The 22,300-nt window shown below is 35.8% G+C and overlaps 1 protein-coding gene across 4 annotated transcripts; it reads right to left on the bottom strand.

Annotated features, from left to right (window-relative positions):
- Positions 1 to 3,446: 3,446 nt before the first annotated feature.
- On the bottom strand, positions 3,447 to 17,718 carry LOC104214660 (probable ADP-ribosylation factor GTPase-activating protein AGD14). 4 transcript variants are annotated; one of them, XM_009764376.2, is made up of 14 exons: positions 17,630 to 17,718; positions 17,231 to 17,342; positions 7,762 to 7,823; positions 7,596 to 7,683; positions 7,466 to 7,527; positions 7,279 to 7,375; positions 6,557 to 7,006; positions 5,785 to 6,219; positions 5,220 to 5,345; positions 5,035 to 5,130; positions 4,872 to 4,952; positions 4,362 to 4,494; positions 4,175 to 4,220; positions 3,447 to 3,914 (listed from the first exon to the last, which is right to left on the bottom strand). In XM_009764376.2, the coding sequence occupies exons 2-14, from the start codon at positions 17,327 to 17,329 to the stop codon at positions 3,776 to 3,778; spliced, it is 1,914 nt and encodes a 637-aa protein (XP_009762678.1). In that variant the 5' UTR covers positions 17,330 to 17,342; positions 17,630 to 17,718; the 3' UTR covers positions 3,447 to 3,775. The 4 variants fall into 4 exon arrangements, with proteins under 4 accessions (XP_009762678.1, XP_070009774.1, XP_070009776.1 ...); XM_070153675.1 differs by having other exon boundaries at positions 3,824 to 3,914; positions 4,170 to 4,220; XM_070153674.1 differs by having other exon boundaries at positions 3,860 to 3,914; positions 4,150 to 4,220.
- Between the last annotated feature and the right edge of the window lie 4,582 nt (positions 17,719 to 22,300).

Below are 22,300 nucleotides of genomic sequence, written 5' to 3'. Positions count from 1 at the left end.
TGTGGATCTTACTTATTAATCATAATGCTCAATCCATGAATAGACACAATTTCACATATACAAATTTATTAAGAATTTTTCATGAGTTCAAACAAACCACTTTAGTGGTAACTATTTATTACTCACAAAATTCTCAATTTATGAGTGAAGATACATGTAGCTCATAAAATTATTTTATGGCCGATTATGGACCACAGCTTAAAATCCATGTCAATAATATAAAACTCATACAAAATACCGTTATATTTCCCTTAATTACAACCTCCAACCAGAGAACAAAATATTTCATCGAAAATCCAAGACTAGTAATCACGCAGGGCATGAAAATATAAACTAAAATTTGAGAAATTTTTTATGCACAAATATGTCAAACGCTCCAATCATTAGTCATCTAGGATATCAAACAGAGGATTTAGCTTTCTTACAAAATAATTATATTATTACACAATATCAATTATACCTTATAAGACCTAGTCAATAAAATCCTACACTTCTATTATTGAATTTAATTCAACATATCTATTTACTAATAGCCAATGTGTAAACTTATTATTATATCACCAGTATTTAATCACGAAGACTATGGGGAGTCACCCCCACCACCATTGAATTAAAAACGAATTAAAATTATTAAAAAATAATTTTCAGAAAATAGAAAAACATCCAAAATACAGTCCAAATGGCCTCAAAACACCATAATTTTTTTCTCACCACGTCGTTTATGATGGATCCACCAAATGCCAGCTCAATCGGAGTCCATCAAGTTCGTTGACCTCCGAAAATACCGGCAATTCGGTCAAAATCAGGTTTTGCATTTTTCTAGGGTTTACCAAAGAAATATCTAGATCATCCCAATCAAATATCAATAAAAACAGATATCTCATGATTACAAGAATAGTCCAAATTTTTTTTGCACAGTTAATTCACAAAACAACAGTGCAGTTTTTCAGAAAACCACATATACATGTAATTCAAAAACGCATATAAACACGATATTCTTGTTTCATGAAAAACTTAGTTATCTAATTAGACGTGAGTGGACTCTGATACCAATTGATGGATTATTATAAGTAGCGAAGCAATTCCAGTATCAAAATCACATGTAATCTAGACAACTAGCTTAAACGGGATTTCATGGGTTACTTCTTGGAGCGTGAACATATATCTTCTATCACGTGAGCCTTCATTTCCATAACTTCTCAATCGAATCTCCATCACCCGCACAATCGTGATCTTCAAATGTTCCACGATCTTCTATTGTGTTACCCAAATAATACCTGAAAATAACAATTTCGTGTGGGCGAAATTTTCTAAGGAAAAGGGGCTGAAATTCGGCCGCCATGTGGTCATTCCTCTAGGTAGAAAACCTTATGTATTTATGACACAAGTTTTAAGGGTTAAAACCCTTTTCTAAAACCTGTTGGGTTTTCTTTTCCACCAGAAAAATGATTCCTTTATTTCCTATTATTTAGGCATAGTAGGGAGCACAAAATTTAATTAATAGGGCTTGCAATTATGGAATTAATTTGTAATTTTCTAAATTAATATCCACCATAATTAATTACGAATTATTCCACTAAAAATTTGTTATTGCACTCCTTATTCAATTTCAAAATTCATCAATTAAATCTTATTTAACTCCTCACGTTAAGATTCAGATACTAATCAATTAAATTTAATTACTGATGATTTAATTTATTAATTATTTCCTTTAGACTTTCGCTTAACTTATTTCATATGTCGGATACAAAATTCACCGGCCGGATTTACACATGAAAACTTATAAGCTTTCATAAAGGTGTATCATCAATCTCTAAACCGAGACATAGATTCCATCAACTAACTATTATTTCGCCAATGTACATTATTATTATCCAATTTACCAGGCATATTGACCCACGAAAGAATCTCGCCTTTTAATCAAAATAATAATAATGTACACAGCTAATAATAATTATATCAAGATTAAGAGTATAAGTACATTTAATGGTTAGAGAGTTTATTTTATTAAGTCGGTATAAAATACTAATCTCTACTTGGTCCGTTCAATACATACAAAATATACTAGCACAAGAAGTTGGAATTAAATCATTCCCATAATCAAGATAAATTATATTTAATATTGTGCTACAATCATTCCTGATGGTTTGTCTAATTCCATCATTAGATTGTGAACTCAAACTTTTTACTTATAAGAACCGATGATTTAATCTTTCGTGTATAAGCTAAACTCTATACACTAAATCATCTATTATATAAGCAAAGGACACAGACTAATATATGATCTATTTAAAACTTTATTAAAACTGAATAAACAATTGTTTCATAATAAATACTATATCTAAACCAAACCCATGGTTAATAGTACATATCCCAACATGCATACCTCTTAAGAAATAATAAATGAAGTGCATAATTTACCATGATACTCATATTAATTGATGTATAGTCTTAATGGATTTGGAAAATAATTTGGAATGAGTAATTAATGCTAAGGGAAAAATAGGAAAACTAAATTATGTTTCTCTTAATATGCTAAAAGTGATAAGTAAAAATAAAAATTTATTTTTAGAATACTTGATAACTAAAAGTGAACGGATGGAGTTAGTTTATATCGACTTTTCCCTTCGAGTGGAGTTAGTGTTTGGAACAATAATATTTTGTATGAGGATTGAATTTGTTCCAAGTACCTTCGAAGTGAGAGCAATCCAAATTTTAATCCATGTTTCAGTTAGAATTGATATTGAAAAATACATTATATTCCATCAACTGGCATTAAAAAAAATCGAAGTTGTTCCAATTATCTACTTGGAATTTGGATCATGACTTTTGATTATTGAGCTCATTCCTTTGGAAGAGAAAATAATATATAGAAGCAAGAGAGTATAGACCAAAGTAAATAAATCCCCTACTAATGAACTAGGTGCTTTTATTTTCTTTTCAGGATGAAAAATTGAAAAGTATACAGAAGGACAGGCGCAAAAAGACCAAGGGGAGAAATTAAAAAATAGTCAGATTTATAAGTGGTCATTCAAAAATAGCCACAGTTTTAAAAGTAATCGAAATTTAGCCACTTTTCATGTAAAAATAAATCTAAACGAAAAATACTGTTCAATATCCGGAAAAATACTCCAGCATAATATACTGGAGTTCCAGTATAATATACCGGAGTTCCAGTATAATATACCGGTCCAGCATAATATACTGGAGTTTGGAGCACCGGTGCTCCAGTCTCCAGTATATTATACTGGAGCCAGCAAAGTATACCGGTCCAGCATAATATGCTGGAAGTTCATACACAGGTGCACCGAACTCCAGTATATTATGCTGGACCGGTCTCTGTTGCAGCAAAATAGTGGCTATTTTTCAATGACTTGACAAATGCTGGCTATTTTTGAATGACCAGTCCTAAAACTGGCTAGACTGTGCTATTTTACATCATCCAGTCCAAAAAACAAGCACACAATTTACCCAAATACAATTCAGTCCAGATATATACAACCAATAGCTACACATTTCATTTTATATATTACCTGCTATCTGTACACTTTTAACTCATGTTACTTGGATCCTCCAAAAACGCCACCGCACCCATGCTGGTTTGTAAAAAAAGTTATGTGTTCTTGGAGGATCCTACACGAGTATGTAAGAATTTTTGGAGGATTCGAGTAACAGATCTTTAACCAGACTGACTGATACTAGCTTCTCTTAGATTATGAGAGTGGTGGGATAAAAGAAACTGGAACAGGTGAAGTCTTGTATGTTTCTTTTTCAATTATCCAAATGGATTTCCTCCCCCAGATGAAAAACTATTCGATGTAGCATGCGTTGGATTTGTGCCATTGGACTGTTGAAGCGGATTTAGGGAAGCGAAGGCGGCGTCATCTTTGCCAATGCTAGTATTCCCTTGTTGTCTGTGATGAAATATTGAACTGTTAATTTACATGATAAGAACTTCTTTAGTTATTGAGTAACAGTTGTAACCTGAAATTACAAGCAAAATTACTCTCTTCAAGTTAAGAGAGCAATTCTTGTTAGCACATTCTTTGTTGGTGGTTATTCATAGTCAATCAATATAATGTCAAAATTGCACAAAAGAAAAAACATATTGAAGGCATCCGGTCTATAATTGCAAGCCAAAATATTTACATGGATTCTGGAACAGAAACCTTACGCGGCAAGGGCCATGTTGTTCGGTATCTGTTGTCCTGCATATGCTTCTGCAGGATATAACAGAGACAACAGGCAAAAGATAACATCAAATGTCAAAAACAAACAGACTTGCTGAAACAAAGTTCAAAACGATATGACCATCTCACATTTTTATTTACTTAGTTATGTTTTTAACAGTATGATCTTACCTCCAGAAAAGGTCATCCCGTAATTAGCTGTTTGTGGAGGCAGTGCAAAAGCATAAGGCAGTTGTTGAGGTTGTACACTTATTGGAGCTGAAAGATTTGGCAATGCTGCTTGCACAGATAACATGGACGGGAACTAAACAAAAAGAAACTTCTCAAAGTTAGAGATGCAAAATCAAAAAAATACTCCCTCCGTTCTCTTTTAATTGACACGTTTTGACTTTTCACGTCCCTTAAGAAATAATAAATGAAGTGCATAATTTACCATGATACTCATATTAATTGATGCATATTTTATTGGATTCGAGAAAATGATTTGAAATGAGTAATAAATACTGTGGGTATAACAGGAAAAAAAATTATCTTCTCTTAATATGCGTAAAATGACAAGTAAAAATGAAAATCTATTTTTAGTATACGTGCCAAGTAAAAGTAAACGGAGGGAGTAAGTGTATTTTTGCTATTAATGGACACATTCAGAGCTTAATAACCTTTCACAGAAACTCGACATACCTCTGGGGCTTGAACTTGCCCGTCTTGACCAATATCAAATGGATTTCTTGATTTTGCGGAGTTTGGGAGAGCTGGAATTGACTGTAACAGCAGTTTCTTTGTATTAGAACATCAATCTATCCCATGGTTTCTAAATTAGTAAGAGTATTGAAATGTGATTTACCATTGCAGCCGGATGGTATTGCGTGCCATACATCATTCCAGGAGGGCGAAATTGCCAACCTGGAACAGCTGGAGGATAGCTTGATGTGAAAAGGTCCTGTATCAATGTTATCCCCATTTAATACTTCTATTTCTATTTCGTGACATCCACCTAATTATGATGCATAAAGCCAGTTTGAAAGTTACCGCTGGGAGTTCTTTTCTTCCTATAGATTTTGGATCATTTGCTGAACTAGTACTTGGAGCTGTCACAGAGTTAGCTTGATTTGCAGTTGGTGCTTCAGTATTTCCTGTAGGTTTTCCGGTATTTTGCTGCCAGTAAACACGAGAGAAAAAATTAGTTGAATCTCCATCACAGTGAGCGTAGAAACAAAGACTGTTCTCAAGCAACCAATTTGGCGACCTTTACTCTTTATATACAACAACAACTAGACTCAATTCCAAGCAAGTTGGGGTCGGCTATATAAATCCTCACTGACCATGTCGCTTCATTTAAGCTCATCTCGAACCAATATTATACAAACAAAACTTACCGTACTAGAAGTTCTCTATATTTTCTTTTGGCATATAAAACTCTGACATGACTAAAGGATTCGTGGAAAACATAGGACCTGAAGTAAACATATTAACATGACTAAAACAAATTCCCAATAAAGGGCCTCTACTTTTGAAATGTTTTAGAAACTTTTGCACTTTTGGCACGCTGATGCTAGAGTTTTATTCATTAAGAAACATCACACAGTTCTCTCACCTGACCATACAAAACGTCAAATGATGCAGTACTCTGTTGAACATTGGAGCTATTGATCCCCATAGGCACTGCAGAATGTTGATTAGTGATCGATGGCGTCTGTTGCCCATTGGTGGAATCATTAGGTTCAGGCAATGCTAGGGTACTCTCAGGCGAAGCTACTGTAGGTCCAAAACCACTAGAAACTACAGTTGCAACTGATGTTGCTTCAGTAGCAGCTGGTGTTTCTGTCGACGCAACTACTGGAGTTGACATGTCAAGAAACAACGATTCTAGTAAATTAACACTGGAAACCTTATCTGCTGAGGAAGGTGGAGTTGAGGTATTGGAAGTCTCTTTAGGTGGATCTGTTTGTTGTGTCTGTTGAGGCTGAGGGTCAGTTTCCAAATCAATCAAGCTACCAAGATTGGCAGCTGCCTTTTCCTTTGCCATTTTCTGCAATTAAGAATTTTATAGATCAAGAACATTGATAAGAAAATCACACTACATCTAGAACTTAATTTGTCATATGCATTAAATGCAGCATTAGTACTTCACAATCGACTACGTTATGCCATGGTTTCATAATAATGAGAAATTAAATGTAAAACAAGATTACTAGGACATAGAGGTAACAGTTGTCATTTTTCTACCAACAATAGACGACTTCATTTTTCTACGTTATGTCATGGTTTCACTAAGATAAAATGGGAAGTTTAAAATTAAAATTTTCCAAATATAAAAATGTGGCATTTTTCCTAAAAACACAATTAAAAACAATCACAAATCTCACCTCATCCTCAGCAGAGCTTTCACTAACTTTGCCACTTGATTTAGGAGACTCACCAACCTTGAGAGCTATAACTTTGTCACCCAAGATTTCATTGATTGAACGTATCCTGGGAGGACTAGAGACCTCCTCTGCGTTTAGTGAAACAGGCGACCTACTTCTACGCCTGGATTCTGATTTTGAGAATATATGATATTGATATCGCTTAACATCACCACTTCCTTCATCTCGAAACCTGTCATCAACTATTTCAAAGCGAGTCGGTAGGCTTCTCTCCCTATTAGACCTCTTACCAGCTTGGTTATAATTACGGGGACTTCTTCTTTCTTCCATGGAATATGATCTTATGTTCAAGTCATCGCTCCTTTTTCTTGGACTAAAATTTTCAAATGAACTTCTATCAGCATCTCCAGCTCCAGCTGTAGACATTTCCTTATAGTCATCTTTTATACTCTGTGGAATGCATAACATAACGACATATATCAAAAAGTATGGTGCCAAACGGAATGACAACTATTTTTGTCAGCCTCAACACTTCTACCTAAACACGTAACTGCTTATATAAGCATCAGCACGTAAAAGTGTTTTTCAACATTTAATGCTTATCAGGTACTTTCGATTAACTCAGTTAAATTGACTCTAGCACATTATCAACTGCAGGATCTAACTAGCAGAAATATGAAATGTTTTTGCTGTACCTGCTACAGCCACAATTGGATACTTACCGTTTTCACTGAGGGAAGTTTGTCGTGGCCCCTCTCACCTGTATATTTCCGGTCCACATAAACATGCTTTATAAAATCTCGAAGTCTATGAAGATTACTGTAACGCAAAAACAATATTAATATTGGGCCATATCGTCGAAAATATACTTTTCTTGTCATTGTGTTACTTACTATAAGGAAATATTACCTGGAATCTGGATATGAATTACGATATGGATCCCACGTTTTGAAGTAGATTTCCTTTGCTCGCTAAAATAATGACAAGCGAATTAGCCTCTTATAAGAGGATGATTAACAAGTAAAATGTGAATGTGTACCTCATTACCCCCAGATTCCAGAGCACTAACTTCTTCTTCACTAAATCTAGCCATTGACACGGATTTTACCCTATGTGTAAACTCGCGGCTGAAATTGTTTGAACAAAAAATGAATAATCAAATCCATAAAAACTGAAAATAACTTAGCCATTAATAAGATACTTACTGCACTCCGCTGCAGCGTGTGCAGACAAATGTCCAGAAATTTGTGCAAATATATTGTGGCCCCTGCTAAGAGGAAGCAAAAACACAAGACATTAATTATCAAGGTGTAACATTGTGCACTCATTGCTACATGTGCAAAAAACAAATTAGAATTGTTTGCTATGCTGCTATATGTCTAAGAGGAATTGATAAATTAACAAACATTTGCTTGGCTAGTTATATACTGGACTCACTACTAGAAATTCTCTACTACTTATATTTTTTACTGGCATATAAAACTTTAACATGACAAAAGAACCCTATAAACGTTGGACCTAAAGTCAGCGTATTAACATGACTTGTTGGATTTATTTTCAATTTGGGCCGCGGGTCGCTCCATGTGGGTTGACCCGACCCATCTATGAGTAGATGAGAATAAATAACCTCTTATGAGAAGTTATTCCACACGTTTAGTTTTGTGGGAGCATATTCTACACGGTTATTTTTCTTGTTCTGAACCGTTATTTCTTGAGAACTGTTTTTTTCCTTGACCCTAGATAAAAAGGGAACATAGAAGAAGAAAAATACAGCGAATTTTATCTCCCTTCTTTTTCTCACAAGAAATACACAGAGGACACTTAGTTTGTGAAAAGTATTTTGTTTTCAAGAGAAACGAAATCGAACTTGAGCAATTGATCTAAGCAGGTTCTGCAAAACTTCTGCTACTGTTAACAGGTACACAATTCGATGTTCCTGTTACTGTTTATTCAATAATGGTATCGGAGCCAGATTGTTTGTTTTCCAGTCCGTATCTCTCCTTGTGAAGAGTATTTTTTTTGGGTTAGGAGGGGGGGGGGGGGATCTTGATTATGGCGTCGTGCAAATTTATGTTTCCCCATATGCATCTCCCTTCCCGAATACAACTGTTTCATGTATTGTTTATGGTGATTTATGTATGAGTATATATATAATAATTGTTTTCTAGGAAATGATTATTTCACCTATCAATGAAAACATACATGGAAAGATGGTTATGTTTCTTATTAAAAATAGGTAAAATACATAAGTTACCCCCGAACTATGACCCAAATCTCTGTTACACACTTTCTAGGAACGAATATTACATTACACACCCAACTTTTCTAAAGTGTATCTAATACACACTGCTTTGCCCACGTGAATACTGCGTGTTTTTCCCAACAAGTGAGTCGCGTGAACAAAAGAATTTTATGTCAGATGTCAATTTTTTTTTAGTTTTTTAAAATTTTAAATTAAGTCATCTTCTTCCTTTTTAAAATTCTGTCATAGCTACTCCTTGAGCTCCACCACCCGATCTCCTTCTTCTCAAATAGATATACCACGATTTCTTTTATCTCTTCTCGTTGTAGAGAAGCTTAACTTGAGCTTTACCCATGGCGAAGTCAAACTTTTAGGAAGCGAGAATTTTTCGAAAATTTTTCCAACCATTAAACTTAACTCAAGATTCTGCACATTCTTTAATTTTATTAATGGATGATTTTTTAAATAGTTGACTTGTGGCGATGTCAGTTAATGGCGGTCGAACTTTTACAGAAGTAAAATGAAAAATGAGTTGGATGTGGGTTCAAAAATTTTGATTCAATTCAGCGGAAAAGATGGAGTTTTAGGTGTATTTTCTGGTGATTTTTGTTAGTTAATGGTGACTTTGTTATTAAGTAAAAGGTGGAGGAAGAAGCTATGGTGTTTGATGGGGAGAGAGGGGGAAGACGACCATGGTAGTTTAGATGAGGAAGATGAGGGGTATAATTGTAATTTAATTTTTTATTTTTTATTTTAAATGACACATGTCACTGTTTGATTGGTGCGTGATATTGCACATATTCTGAAAAACTGGTTAAGAAAAAAATGGTGCGTCTTAGATATACTTTGGAAAGGTTGGGTGTGTAAAGTAATATTCGTTCTTAGAAAGTGTGTAACAGGGATTTGGGTCATAGTTCGGGTGCCAACTTATGTATTTTGCCTTAAAAATAAAAAAGGAGCCAGTTCACGAAAGAGAAGTGACAACAAAGTAATCGATTTTTTTTGTGTAATTCCAGATTCCAATATTTTTTCTTGAATCATGGACTAAATTCTAAAAGTCTCATGAAAATATGTTTCAAAGTTTTTTTGGAAGTTTGGAGATTGACAAATTCTAAGAATGTTACGTTGGCTTATAGAACTTTCTTTTACCCTCTAGTTGCAAATTGTTTTGTTTGTTTTTCATATTTGATGAAAATCAAATATTTCAAAGTGATATATATATAATACACATTACAACAGTTATAAAAATATGATCATATTGAAAAATCGTTAGGTGACATTTAAAGGCATATGTTGCCTTCAGCAACAATCCTGAAATCCATTTTCTCTTAGAAATATTTTTGTCCTTTTGAAACAGAAATATGTTCCTCTCACTAAGGATTGTATTAATTCTTGTATATTTCTTCCTTTCTTACGTAAAGATGAAGGCTAAAAGGATGTAAGAAATATTTGCAAGATTCACGTTCTCCTACCGTTAAAATAAGAGCAAATGTAGATATGGTTGCATCTACTGAGTTACTGATTATTCTACACTACCATAATTCTTTTTGAACTATAAATATTAAATCATCACTTCCTTTAAGCCACCCTTACATTGATATACTTCTACGAGTTATTGTGATATATGTTGTCACATTGAATGGTTTTAACCATTCTAAGTGTTTCCTTGGTCATATTTCAGATATGGCTGAATAGGGACAAGTTCGAATTTCTCCAAGTGGGAGTTCTCGAAGACAAGGAAGGGGACAACGTAGAAGGGTACGTCGTCGCAGGATTTATTTCTATAATGATTCAGACTCGGAGCCTGAAGTCATCAGGAATGTCCCAAGGGCGAGACAAAATCAGTTAAGGGATCGAAGGGCTGAACGAAGGGAAAAAGAAAAGAAATTTAGGGAGTTTAAGGAATTTAAGATGGGCCCTAATATTTCCGTTCCTGAATATGTACACCTTTTTAAGATAAAAAGAGCTGAATTGGCTAATTACGTAGAAATTACTGATTGGGAAGCATTAGCTATTTTAACGAACTATCTTCGAGAGCCTTGGGGTGAAATTTTAACTGAGATTTATTATGATGTTTGGCCTAGTGCACCTTTTAGCGTATATGAGCAAGAGTTAGTATTCGATTGGTATATGGATGTCCAAGCAAACATGTTAATTGTTATTATGTGTTTTATTTTAATGAAATTTATATTATGTTATTTGTCTCACTAAGTTACATACATTGTTTATTATATCTTTTTGTAATGGATTGAGACTTGAAAATATGTACACACTAAGAAGTGATTTTAATATTAATTAAAAATATTTAGATAAAGATGATGAATGGAAACGTAGTGACCGTTCGATTCTATACTAAATGTAGAATTAATATTATAATTAATTTTCTTGAGTGTGTAATCACATGCATAAATTAACTGAAGTATATATTGATGAGTTAAACTTGTAATATTGTCTCTAATAACAGACATGGCATCAAAAAGTATCATTGCTGACTTGAACAAGGGTGACAAACTGAATGGTGAAAATTACGATATTTGGAGTCGTAAGATGTGGTATGTACTCGAAGAGCAAGATGCTCTTAAAAGTATTAACCATGTTATGAGTCACCCAGAGGAGGGTAACACTGCCTAACACAGGAGGGACCTGGAAACTTACAATGTTTGGAAAAGAAAGATTTCACTACACGTGAAATTATTGTAAGTTCAGTTGTTGATGATCTCATCCACGAATGTGAGCAATATCCTACTGCTCAAGTCATGTGGGCACATTTAAGGGAGTCATATGGGGGTACGATTGTGACTCACCTTCGTCAACTGACAATCAAGTTTGACACGTACAAAAAGCGTCATGATCACGGTGTCAAGCAACATCTAAGGGTGATGTCAAATATGATTGCTCAACTCAAAAGTGCTGGCCATGTTCTCTCTGATGAGCAGCAGGTTCAGGTAGTGATTATGTATCTTCCCAATAATTGGTAACATTTGAAGGTTAAATTGACCCACAATGATAGCATCAAAACTTTTGTTGATGTTGCCTGTCATGTGGAGCTTGAAGACGAGCGTCTTGGTGCTGCTAAAGATGTACCTAATGCCTTTGTGGCAGAATCAAGTGGTACAAAGAGATCAAGCTTCAAGCGCAAGAGAAACTAGAAAAATGATGGAAAGAGTAAGGAGACCGGAGAAGGACCCTCCAAGAAACGAAACAAGCCAAATTCCAAGAAAGAAAAACGGTTCTACAAGAAGAAAGACAAGAGCAAGATGAAGTGTTACAATTGCCAAGTTCCAGGGCATTTTGCTCGTGAGTGCACTGAGCCGAAAAAGGTAGCATTTCAAAATGCATCTCTTAGTGCTATATATGTTTCTAGCACTGTTTTACTAACTGAATCTTATCCTGTGTGGATTGTAGACTCAGGGATCACAGACCATGTGAGTCGTGATAGAGAAACGTTTATAGAGTTTCGCCGAGTTCCACCTGGATCAAAGCATGTATATGTGGGAAACAATATAAAGCTTGAAGTCAAAGGGATAGGCACTTGCAGAATGGACATGCGTGGTGGCCGATCTTTGATGTTTCATGACATCCTATATGTTCCAGAGATTCGACGAAACTTAGTATCTATATATGTTCTTCTAGATTTAGATTTCAATTTGAACTTTAGCCGCAGTGGTCTTAGAATTACTCAAGACAATGTTTTTTATGGTTTTGGACATCGTTATGATGGTTTTATTGTGTTAGATTGTAATCCTTGTACGTATAACTATTATGTTGACCGTTGTGTTATGGCATGTTATTCTAGTAACAATAATGTTGATGTTATTACATGGCATGCAAGACTAGGTCACATAGGGCAGGATCGAATGAATAGATTGGCTAACGAAGGATATCTAGGCCCTTTCTCTAAAATTGAAATGCCAACTTGTGAAAATTGTCTTGACGGAAAGATTACACGTAAACCATTTGGAAAGGCTAAGAGAGCTCATTTTTCATTGCAATTAATCCATTCTGATATCTGTGGTCTAATGAATGTGAGATCTAGGTCTGGTGCTTTATATTTCATTACGTTCATTGATGACTTCACACGATTTGGTTATGTCTATTTGATCTCTCATAAATTTGAAGCACTTGAATGCTTTAAGAAATATGTGAATGAAGTTGAGAATCAATTAGACAAAAGGATTAAGACCTTAAGAACCGATAGAGGGCGTGAATATCTTTCAAAAGAATTTGAATAATTGTGCAATGAAAAAGGAATCACCAGACAGTTAACTATTCCGTACACACCTCAACAAAGTGGTATAGTAGAAAGGAGGAATAGAACACTACTGGACATGATAAGGTCCATGATGGCGCATGCAAATTTACCTATCTCCTTTTGGGGAGATGCATTATTGACTGCAACTTATATATTGAACAAATTACCTTCTAAATCAATTTCTTCTACTCCTTATGAGCTATGGACTGGTCATAAACCAACTTAAAGGATTTACATCCTTGGATTTGTGCTGCATATGTAAAAGATTCTTTTAGCATGTTTGGTAAATTAGGTAAAAAAAAAAGGCAAGAAATGTATCTTTATAAGATATTCAGAACACTCCAAAGGGTATGTGTTCATTGGTGTTAGAGGATGAAAGTGTTACTGAAATTGAATCGCGAGATGTCACATTTTTGGAAAATGATTTTCCAAAGAAGGGCGAGGTAAAGAATGGAGAGTCTCTTTATGAAATATTGAACTCAAATAGTCAGCAAGTGTCTTCTGACACAGTTGATAATCAAATTGATCAAGATCTTATTCTTGATCCGAGTGGGAGTGAGAATGGGAGTAGAAGTGGGAACTCTTAATCCCAAAATCCTTCTAACGAACCTAAATTTCAACTACGAAAGAGTGCTATAAAAAATATACCAAAACGTACTTATGAAATTAAAGATTATATTTTCTTGGTATCTCCCACAGAAATGGATGAGCCAAAGTCTGTGACTGAGGCTTTATCGAGCCCTGGAAAAGATGAGTGGATGAAAGCAGTGAAAGAAGAATTAGAGTCCATGAAAACCAACAATGTCTGGGATCTAGTTGACCTTCCGCCTGGGCATAGAGCTATTGAGAACAAATGGGTTCTCAAAGTTAAATGCAAAGCGGATAGGTCAATAGAAAGATACAAGGCATGATTGGTGGCAAAAGGCTTTACTTAAGAAGCTGGAATAGATTATGAGGAAACATTTTCACCAGTTGTGAAGTTTACCTCAATTCGCTTACTTTTGGCTATTATTGCACGTTTGGATTTGGAATTACATCAAATGGACGTGAAGACAGCTTTTCTCAATGGAGAACTAAACGAAGAAATCTAGATGGAACAACCTGTAGGCTTCATCGTTAAAGGCCAAGAAAAGAAGGTCTATAAATTAGAAAGATCTATTTATGGCCTGAAGCAACCTTCAAGGCAATGGTATTTGAGATTTCACAAGGTGGTGATCTCATATGATTTCACCATGATCGATGAAGACCATTGCATTTATTTGAAGAGGTCCAATGGGTTGTTTGTAATTCTTTCTCTTTATGTGGACGATATTTTATTAGCTGGAAACAATTTGGAGTATGTGAAAACTATCAAGTCATTGCTTTCAAAGTCATTTGACATGAAAGATATGGGTGAGGCAGAATATATCCTTGGAGTTAAGATCCAAAGAGACCGTTCCAAAAAGTTATTGAGTTTATCTCAAGAAACTTATATAAAGAAAATTTTGGAGCGTTTTCGCATGAATTATTGCAAATCCATGGATACTCCTATAGCAAGAGGTGAAACTTTAAGCCTTAAAATGTGTCCCAAGACTGAAAATGAAAAGGAAGACATATCTCGAGTTCCATATTCAAGTGCTATCAGGGGCTTGATGTACGCTATGATGTGTACTCGCCTAGATATTTGTTATGCCATAGGTCTGGTTAGCAGGTATCAATCCAATCTTGGAAGAGATCATTGGAAAGCTGTGAAGAGAATTTTTAGATACCTGAAGGGAACTGCAGATTATTCACTATGTTATAGTAGAAATGATTTATACTTGAGAGGATATACAGAAGCTGATTGGGCTGGTGATCGGAATGATAGAAAATCAACGTCTGGTTATGCTTCTTAATGGTGGTGCTATATCATGGAAAAGTAAGAAACAAACCTGTACAACCCTTTCAACGATGGAAGCTGAGTTCGTGGCTTGTGCGTCTGAAGTACAAGAAGCTATTTAGTTGAAGAGATTTTTTGAGCATTTGGATATTACAAAGAACTCTCAGGGTCCCATGACTCTATATTGTGATAGTCAAGCGGCTATTGCATATACAAAAGATCCAAAGTATCACAGCAAGACCAAACACATTGACATCAAATATAACTTTGTAAGAGACATGGTAGCAAGCGGAGAGATAAATTTACAGTACATTCCTACGCGAAGCATGATAGCTGATCCTTTTACAAAAGCGATATCTAGAGACCTGTTTGAGAAACATGCTATAGCTCTAGGTTTGCGAAGGATATGAACATATTTATGTATTGTAAAATGACTTAAGTATTATAATATGCTCATCAATATTTTACTCTTGAATTCTGCTTATATCTCGTATGTATGTGATGAATGTTTTGTTGATAAAGTGTGTCGAACAAGTCGCGAGATTGACTCTCTCACATGAGGAATCGCCTCTTATGTTAATAATCATAAAGAGATGAGACTTTATAGAACCTTGGATAATGTGAGGTTATATTTACTTGTAGAGGTCGTTCTTGATAGCTTACGAATTTCACTATTCGATTATGACTTGTTTTGTAAGCCAGATACGAGTTTCTCTAAGAAAATGATTTGAGGATTATTGAAGTGAGAAACTCGGTTAGACACTTGAAGGTGTCTATACCAAGATCTGTATGGTGTTGAATGATTAAAAGAATAAGACACACGCACCAATATAAGGTGAGAACACCATAACATGTATTTCATACCACGTGTGCTATCGACCAATGAGATAATGGAAGAATGAATCCCTACTTCTTCATTGTGTGAGATCCCAAAGAAGTTACATTAACTTTTATTGGAATACCCTTTGATATTTTACTATTTCTTGAAGTGCCAATCAGTATTGCTACTTTAGTATGTTACTAATAGCCATGAGTGATTTGGCAATGCAATGCATGTGTAGGAAAGCAATTGATTTGGAATGGAAAGATTCGAGTAGAAAGGGAAGACGACTAAAAATTAGTAATTTAACTTGTATTCATAGGTCGACCATTACACTTACCATGAGGGTACTGTGTGTAATTGTGGATACAATGTTATATGAGAACTCGAGTTCGCCTCTTTTCGAGGATGAGGGATTGGATAACTAGCTACTGGGATAGCGAGTAATGTCTGGGGTATAGTGAGTAATAAGATCCTCATGTTAGTAGTGAATCCTTTCCGAATGTGATCGGATTTCTATATAGAGCTTTAGAATAACCTTAATGAGTTTGAATTTTTTAGCTCTTGAAGCTCGCAGATCGCACGAACTATTTGTCCGTATGAATAACGTGTGTTATTGGCATGATATTGGTTTGGGTACATCCCACTATGAGCGAAGTGGGAGATGTTGGATTTATTTTCAATTTGGGCCGCGGGTCACTCTATGTGGGCTGACCCGACCCATCTATGAGTAGATGAGACCTCTTATGAGAAGTTATTCCACATGTTTAGTTTTGTGGGATCATATTCTACACGGTTATTTTTCTTGTTCTGGAACGGAACGGTTTTTTCTTGAGAACTACTTTCTTCCTTAACCCTACATAAAAAGGGAACATAGAAGAAGAAAAATACAGTGAATTTTATCTCCCTTCTTTTTCTCACAAGAAATACACAGAGGACACTTAGTTTGTGAAAAGTATTTCGTTTTCAAGAGAAATGAAATCGAACTTGAGCAATTGATCAAAGCAGGTTCTGCAAGACTTCCACTACTGTTAACCGGTACACAATTCGATGTCCATGTTACTGTTTATTCAATATGACTAAAACTTAATCCTAACTAACTTTATCGCCAAATCAGGGGCGGAGGTAGTGCAGTAGCTATGGGTTCCGACAAACCCTATAGCTTTTGCTTAAACCTTGTTTGGTATTAAAAATACATTAATTATGTAAGAATATTTAGTTTTCTCAATAACTAAAACGAGCTAGGGTTTTAAGAGAAGATTAGAACCCATAACCTTCAAATTCTGTCTCCAACTCTGGCCTATATAGATTTTGTTTCTTTCATTGTGCCTAATTCTAGTGTAGAGCTCCATTCATTAATACAAGGGCTGAAGGGAAAATCACATACTACTCTAATATTTAATTTAATAATAGAAGAAACAAAAAAAAGAATTATATATTGGGCATGAGCTGCATGACAAATTAAATTAATGGTAAGTACATAGAGAGAAATAATAACATACCAAACTGTTGCAGTTGATACATCTCTTGTTGTCTGGAAGCCTTAAAAGACCACGAATGATCTTTTCTATTCTTTCCTCTTCTTTCATTCTTTTGAACATTTTTATTGATCTCCTTCAATTTCAACAACCCTTAATTAATTGCTTGTTTATCAACAAGAAAAAAAGGCAAATAAAACTAATTACAAGACAAAAATGATTAATCATTCACTCTTAATTGAAATCAACAAATAGACTTGTGTTTCATCATACCCTTTCTCTAACCTTTCTTTTTGTGTTTTTGCATGTTATATACAAAAAAAATAACTACTTATTTTCATGCTACTAATTTAACTCATTTTTTTAAACTCTTGTAAATATCCAAGGAAAGGAAAGAGCAGAAAATTAAGAAAAGCTAATTACCTGATAAAATTAGAGTAGATTTAATTTATGATTGAAGGGAAATTGATAGAAGATCTTAGATTTTGGAGGGGAAATCAGTGCAATATGAAAGTTGCTAGCTTTATTTTCATGGTAGACAAAAGAAATTCGCTTTATTTTCATGGTAGACAAAAGAAATTGTTTCTCCTTTTTTTTTTTTTTTGGGGGGGGGGGGATGAGGGGGTTGGAGGGAGAGGTGAAGAGGGACTATTGGCGGTTTTGTCGGTTGAGTGACCGTTAACTTCAGCACCATCAGTGTACCAAATTTTCTTTTTTTCTTTTTTTTAAGCACGGAAAATTTTGCTAATTTTATATAAAAAAAAACTTATACGCACGTGGTATCTATAGAAAATTAATAAATGGAAACACGGAATGTAAAAACTACTAGTTCTTATAAGCTGGGGTACTCTCTATTTATTTCTTTTTTCTTTCAAATTCTTTTTTATTCTAATCGTAGAGATTGTGACACACTTACCCTGATGTAGTGCATCACTTATAAAATTGTGAAAATCTTGTTGATTGTTCATATCAAATATAAATTGCAAAAGACAGAAGCTAAATAAACTTTATGTTATTAGATATCGGAAATGATTAAGAGTGTATATATGTAGTGACTTATATACTTTGGTAGATTTCTTCTGTATCATCATCGTTTGCCATCATGGAAAGAACAATAACAAGCAAACGAGTTGTAACGATCCGACTGGTCGTTTTGAGATCTAACATGTTGTTCAGCGGTTTGAGACCATGAGCAGCTTCACTTCAGGTATTATGACTTGTACGTGTAGTCGGAATTGAAATTCGGGATGTTCGGGATTGATTTGGAAAGAGAATTCTCATTTCGGAAGCTTTAAGTTGGAAGAATTGACTAAGGTTGGATTCTTGAGTAAACGACCTCGGAATCGGGATTTGAAGGTTCCAACAGATTCGTATGATGATTTCGGACTTGGGCGTATATTCGGATCGAGTTTTGGATGACCCGGGAGCATTTCGGCGCCTATTGTGGAAGTTACTATGTTGGAAGAATTTCATAAATTTGGGTTGAAGTGCATTTCAATGTTATCGATGTCCGTTTGGGATTTTAAGTCAGAGAATAGCTTCGTATGGTGATTCTAGTACTGGGAGCGCGCCCGGTTATGGATTTGGAGGCCCGTAGGTCATTTCGGGGTCATTTGGCAAAAGTTAGAAATTTGAAGGTTTTGGAAGTTTGACTGCTGTTGCTGGTATTTGGTTTCCTTCATCGCGAACACGAAGGGTGTCCCGCGTTCGCGCAAAGGAATTTGAGGCAGCTGGGTTTTTGGTCTTCGCGAACGCGAGGCGGAGGTTGCGAACGTGGAGGGTTGCCTAAGGAAGCTTACGGAACGCGACATAGGGGTCGTGAACGCGAAGAAGAAAGCAGAGTGGGAGCCTAGAGTAGTTTGGCCTTCGCGAACGCAGAGCTACAGCCGCGAACGCGAAACAGTGGTGTCTGCAGCGTTCGCGAACGTGAGGCTCTGATCGCGAACGCGAAGAAGGGGCCTGGCCTGAGCAGATTGTTTTAATGACGGGATTTGGCCATTTTTCCTCTATTTTTCATTTGGTTGGGCGATTTTTGGAGCTCTTAGAAGGGAGATGTTCGTTATTTATGTCAAGGTAAGTGATTCCCACTTATTATAAGTTAAATACATGGTTTATATAAGGATTTAAACATGAAAAATTGCAGAAATTGTGGGGTTTTGGTAGAAACATAGAATTTGGTATTTTTAGATTTTGACTACGAAATTGAACATGGAATCTGGAATAAATTATATATTTGAGTTCGTGAGGTTATGGGTAAAGTTTATCTTTGGAAATTTTCGAAATTCGGTCACGTGGGCCCAAGGGTGATTTTATCAACTTTTTGAGAAGATTTGGAATATTGTTTAAATCAAAATGTTGCGGGTATTAGAGTATATTTTTATGGGTTTGCATATTATTGACTAGTTTTGGAGCGTTAGACATCGATTAGTGTATATTTCTATATGATGAAGTGTTTACCATATTAGTGGTTTGGGAGTTATGATGAAATTCATGTACTTTTTCGGATTGGCATGATTGAGTGCATCGTGTAGCATGGAATTTGGAAGTTGAGGATCAGGTTGCGGTTTAGTGTCGATAAGAATGTCACCAGCTCGGATGAGCGGGGAAAAAGGATTCAGATGGTTAGAGTAAGCTGGTATTGTCTTTAGCGTCACCTGAGATAGGTGTCCTGTGTAAGAGGCTTTAAGTTGGAAGAATTGACTAAGGTTGGATTCTTGAGTAAACAACCTCGGAATTGGGATTTGAAGGTTCCAACAAGTTCGTATGATTGATTTCGGACATGGGCGTATATTCAGATCGGGTTTTGGATGATCCGGGAGCATTTCAGCGCCTATTGTGGAAGTTAATATTTTGGAAGAATTTCATAAATTTGGGTTGAAGTGCATTTCAATGTTATCGATCTTCGTTTGGGATTCCGAGTCAGGGAATAGCTCTGTATGGTGATACTGGTACTAGGAGCGTGCCCGGTTATAGATTTTGAGGTCCGTAGATCATTTCGAGGTCATTTGGCAAAAGTTAGAAATTTGAAGGTTTTGAGAAGTTTGACCGAAAGTGGACTTTTTGACATCGGGGTTGGATTCCGATTCCGAAAGTTGGACTAGGTCTGTAATGTTGATTATAACTTCTGTGCAAAATTTAAGGTCAATCGGACGTGATTTGATAGGTTTCGACATCGAATGTAGAAGTTTGAAGTTCTAAAGTTCATTAAGCTCGAATTGGGGTGTGATTTATTATTTTGATGTTGTTTGATGTGATTTGAGGCCTCGAGCATGTCCGTGTTATGTTATGGGACAGGTTTGTGTGATTGGACGGGGTCCCGGGGGGCATCGGGTGTGTTTCGGGATGGTTCCGGATCATTTCAGACTATTTTGGACTGCTCTTGCTAGTATCTGGTTTCCTTCAACCCAAATGCGAAGGGTGTCCCGAGTTCGCGAAGAGGAATTTGAGGCAGCTAGGGGTTTTGGCCATCGCAAACATGAGGCAGAGGTCGCGAACGCGGAGGGTTGCCTAAGGAAGCTTACGGAACGCGACACAGGGGTCGCGAACGTGAAGAAGAAAGCAGAGTGGGAGCCTGGAGTAGTTTAGCCTTCGTGAACGCGGAGCTACAGCCGCGTCACGACCCAAAATCCATCAAAGGCCGTGATGGAGCCGGACACCTCGGTCGGGCAAGCCAACATTGAGTAATTAATTAAACTCTCATTTTAATATTTTAGGATCCATAATTTCCTTTAATTTAACTAGTAAAAAGGTAATCATCGCTGAATAAATAAAAATATTTAAAACTTTTAATATTAAATATCCCATAATCATCCTAGAACCCGGTGTCACAAGTGCATGAGAAATCACTAGGAAATCAAATGAAGTACAATAACTGTCCGGAATACAGATTTGGACAGGAAGTAAATACAATACACTAAAAGATACGTTGCTGGCTGCAGGTCGCCTCGAGAGATGCAACTCTCCTATGTCTCCGTATCATCCATGCTGCTACGCCCATTAGGCCGTTAGAGGTACATGTGCATGTGTAACAAAAATGCATAGCAAGTGTAGCATGAGTACAAAAAACACGTGTACTCAGTAAGTATCCCGTCTAATCTCGAAGAAGCAGAGATGAGAGGTCGACTTCGGCACTTACTAGTGGTCCAATGATAATATACCAATAATTTAATAAATCGAGGATTTTCATAAAAATGACGGTAACTCAAATAGCATGAGGCAAGTAAACAATTCTTTCGTTTATAGGAAATTCCCAAATTCATTTTCATCATTTATACATTTATCTCAGGCCAGGGAGAAACAAATATCAACATCTATGAAATTCAAGGCAAGCAATACAAGCATGCGCAAATCATGCTGAGGTCGTACGTCCCGATCCAACAAATATTTAAATTGTGCACTGCCAGAGGGTCGAATGACGCGAACCATGGATGCATCTATTTAATTTACCGAGGCGTTCGGCCCATTTCACAATAGATGAACACATTCAAATAGTCAAATCAAGAATTCTTCAAGGAGCAATTATTCAGGAAAATGCAAGTTTCTCTTTTAAAAGTCAAGAAATGATGTCTAGCCTTTTAGAAATTTATTTATACGTTCGATATATTTTAAGCATTCTTAAGTTGGCAACAAGGTTGCAAAAATTACAAGTAAAGCATGCTTTTGGGTCATAGACTACCCGGACTTAAGCATAATAGTAGCTATGCACGGACTCTTGTCACCTCGTGCGTACGTAGCCCCCACAAATAGGAGCACATATCAAATTAATTCACCTATAGGGATAATTTCCTCTTACAAAGTTAGAAAGGAGACTCACCTCGCTCTGAAGCCGACTTTCCGGTCCAAGATTATGCTCAAACCCTCAATTCGGTGCAGAACAATCCAAAACTAATGAAATAATGTATAAACTAATCAATACATGTTCAAAAATTCATATTCCAACTATTAAGGTGATTACCCAACCCTAAATGTAAAATTCACCTCCGGGCCCAGATTTCGGAAATATTTTAAGAAAGTTGTTACCCATAACCTTATGAAGTCAAATATATGATTTTTACCAAATTCAATAGCCAGTTTCGTGGTCAAATCTCATTTTTA

This window comes from Nicotiana sylvestris, chromosome 8 (genome assembly GCF_000393655.2).
Source record: "Nicotiana sylvestris chromosome 8, ASM39365v2, whole genome shotgun sequence".
NCBI classification, from domain to species: Eukaryota; Viridiplantae; Streptophyta; class Magnoliopsida; order Solanales; family Solanaceae; genus Nicotiana; species Nicotiana sylvestris.
This window is presented reverse-complemented; position numbering and strand designations above follow the sequence as displayed.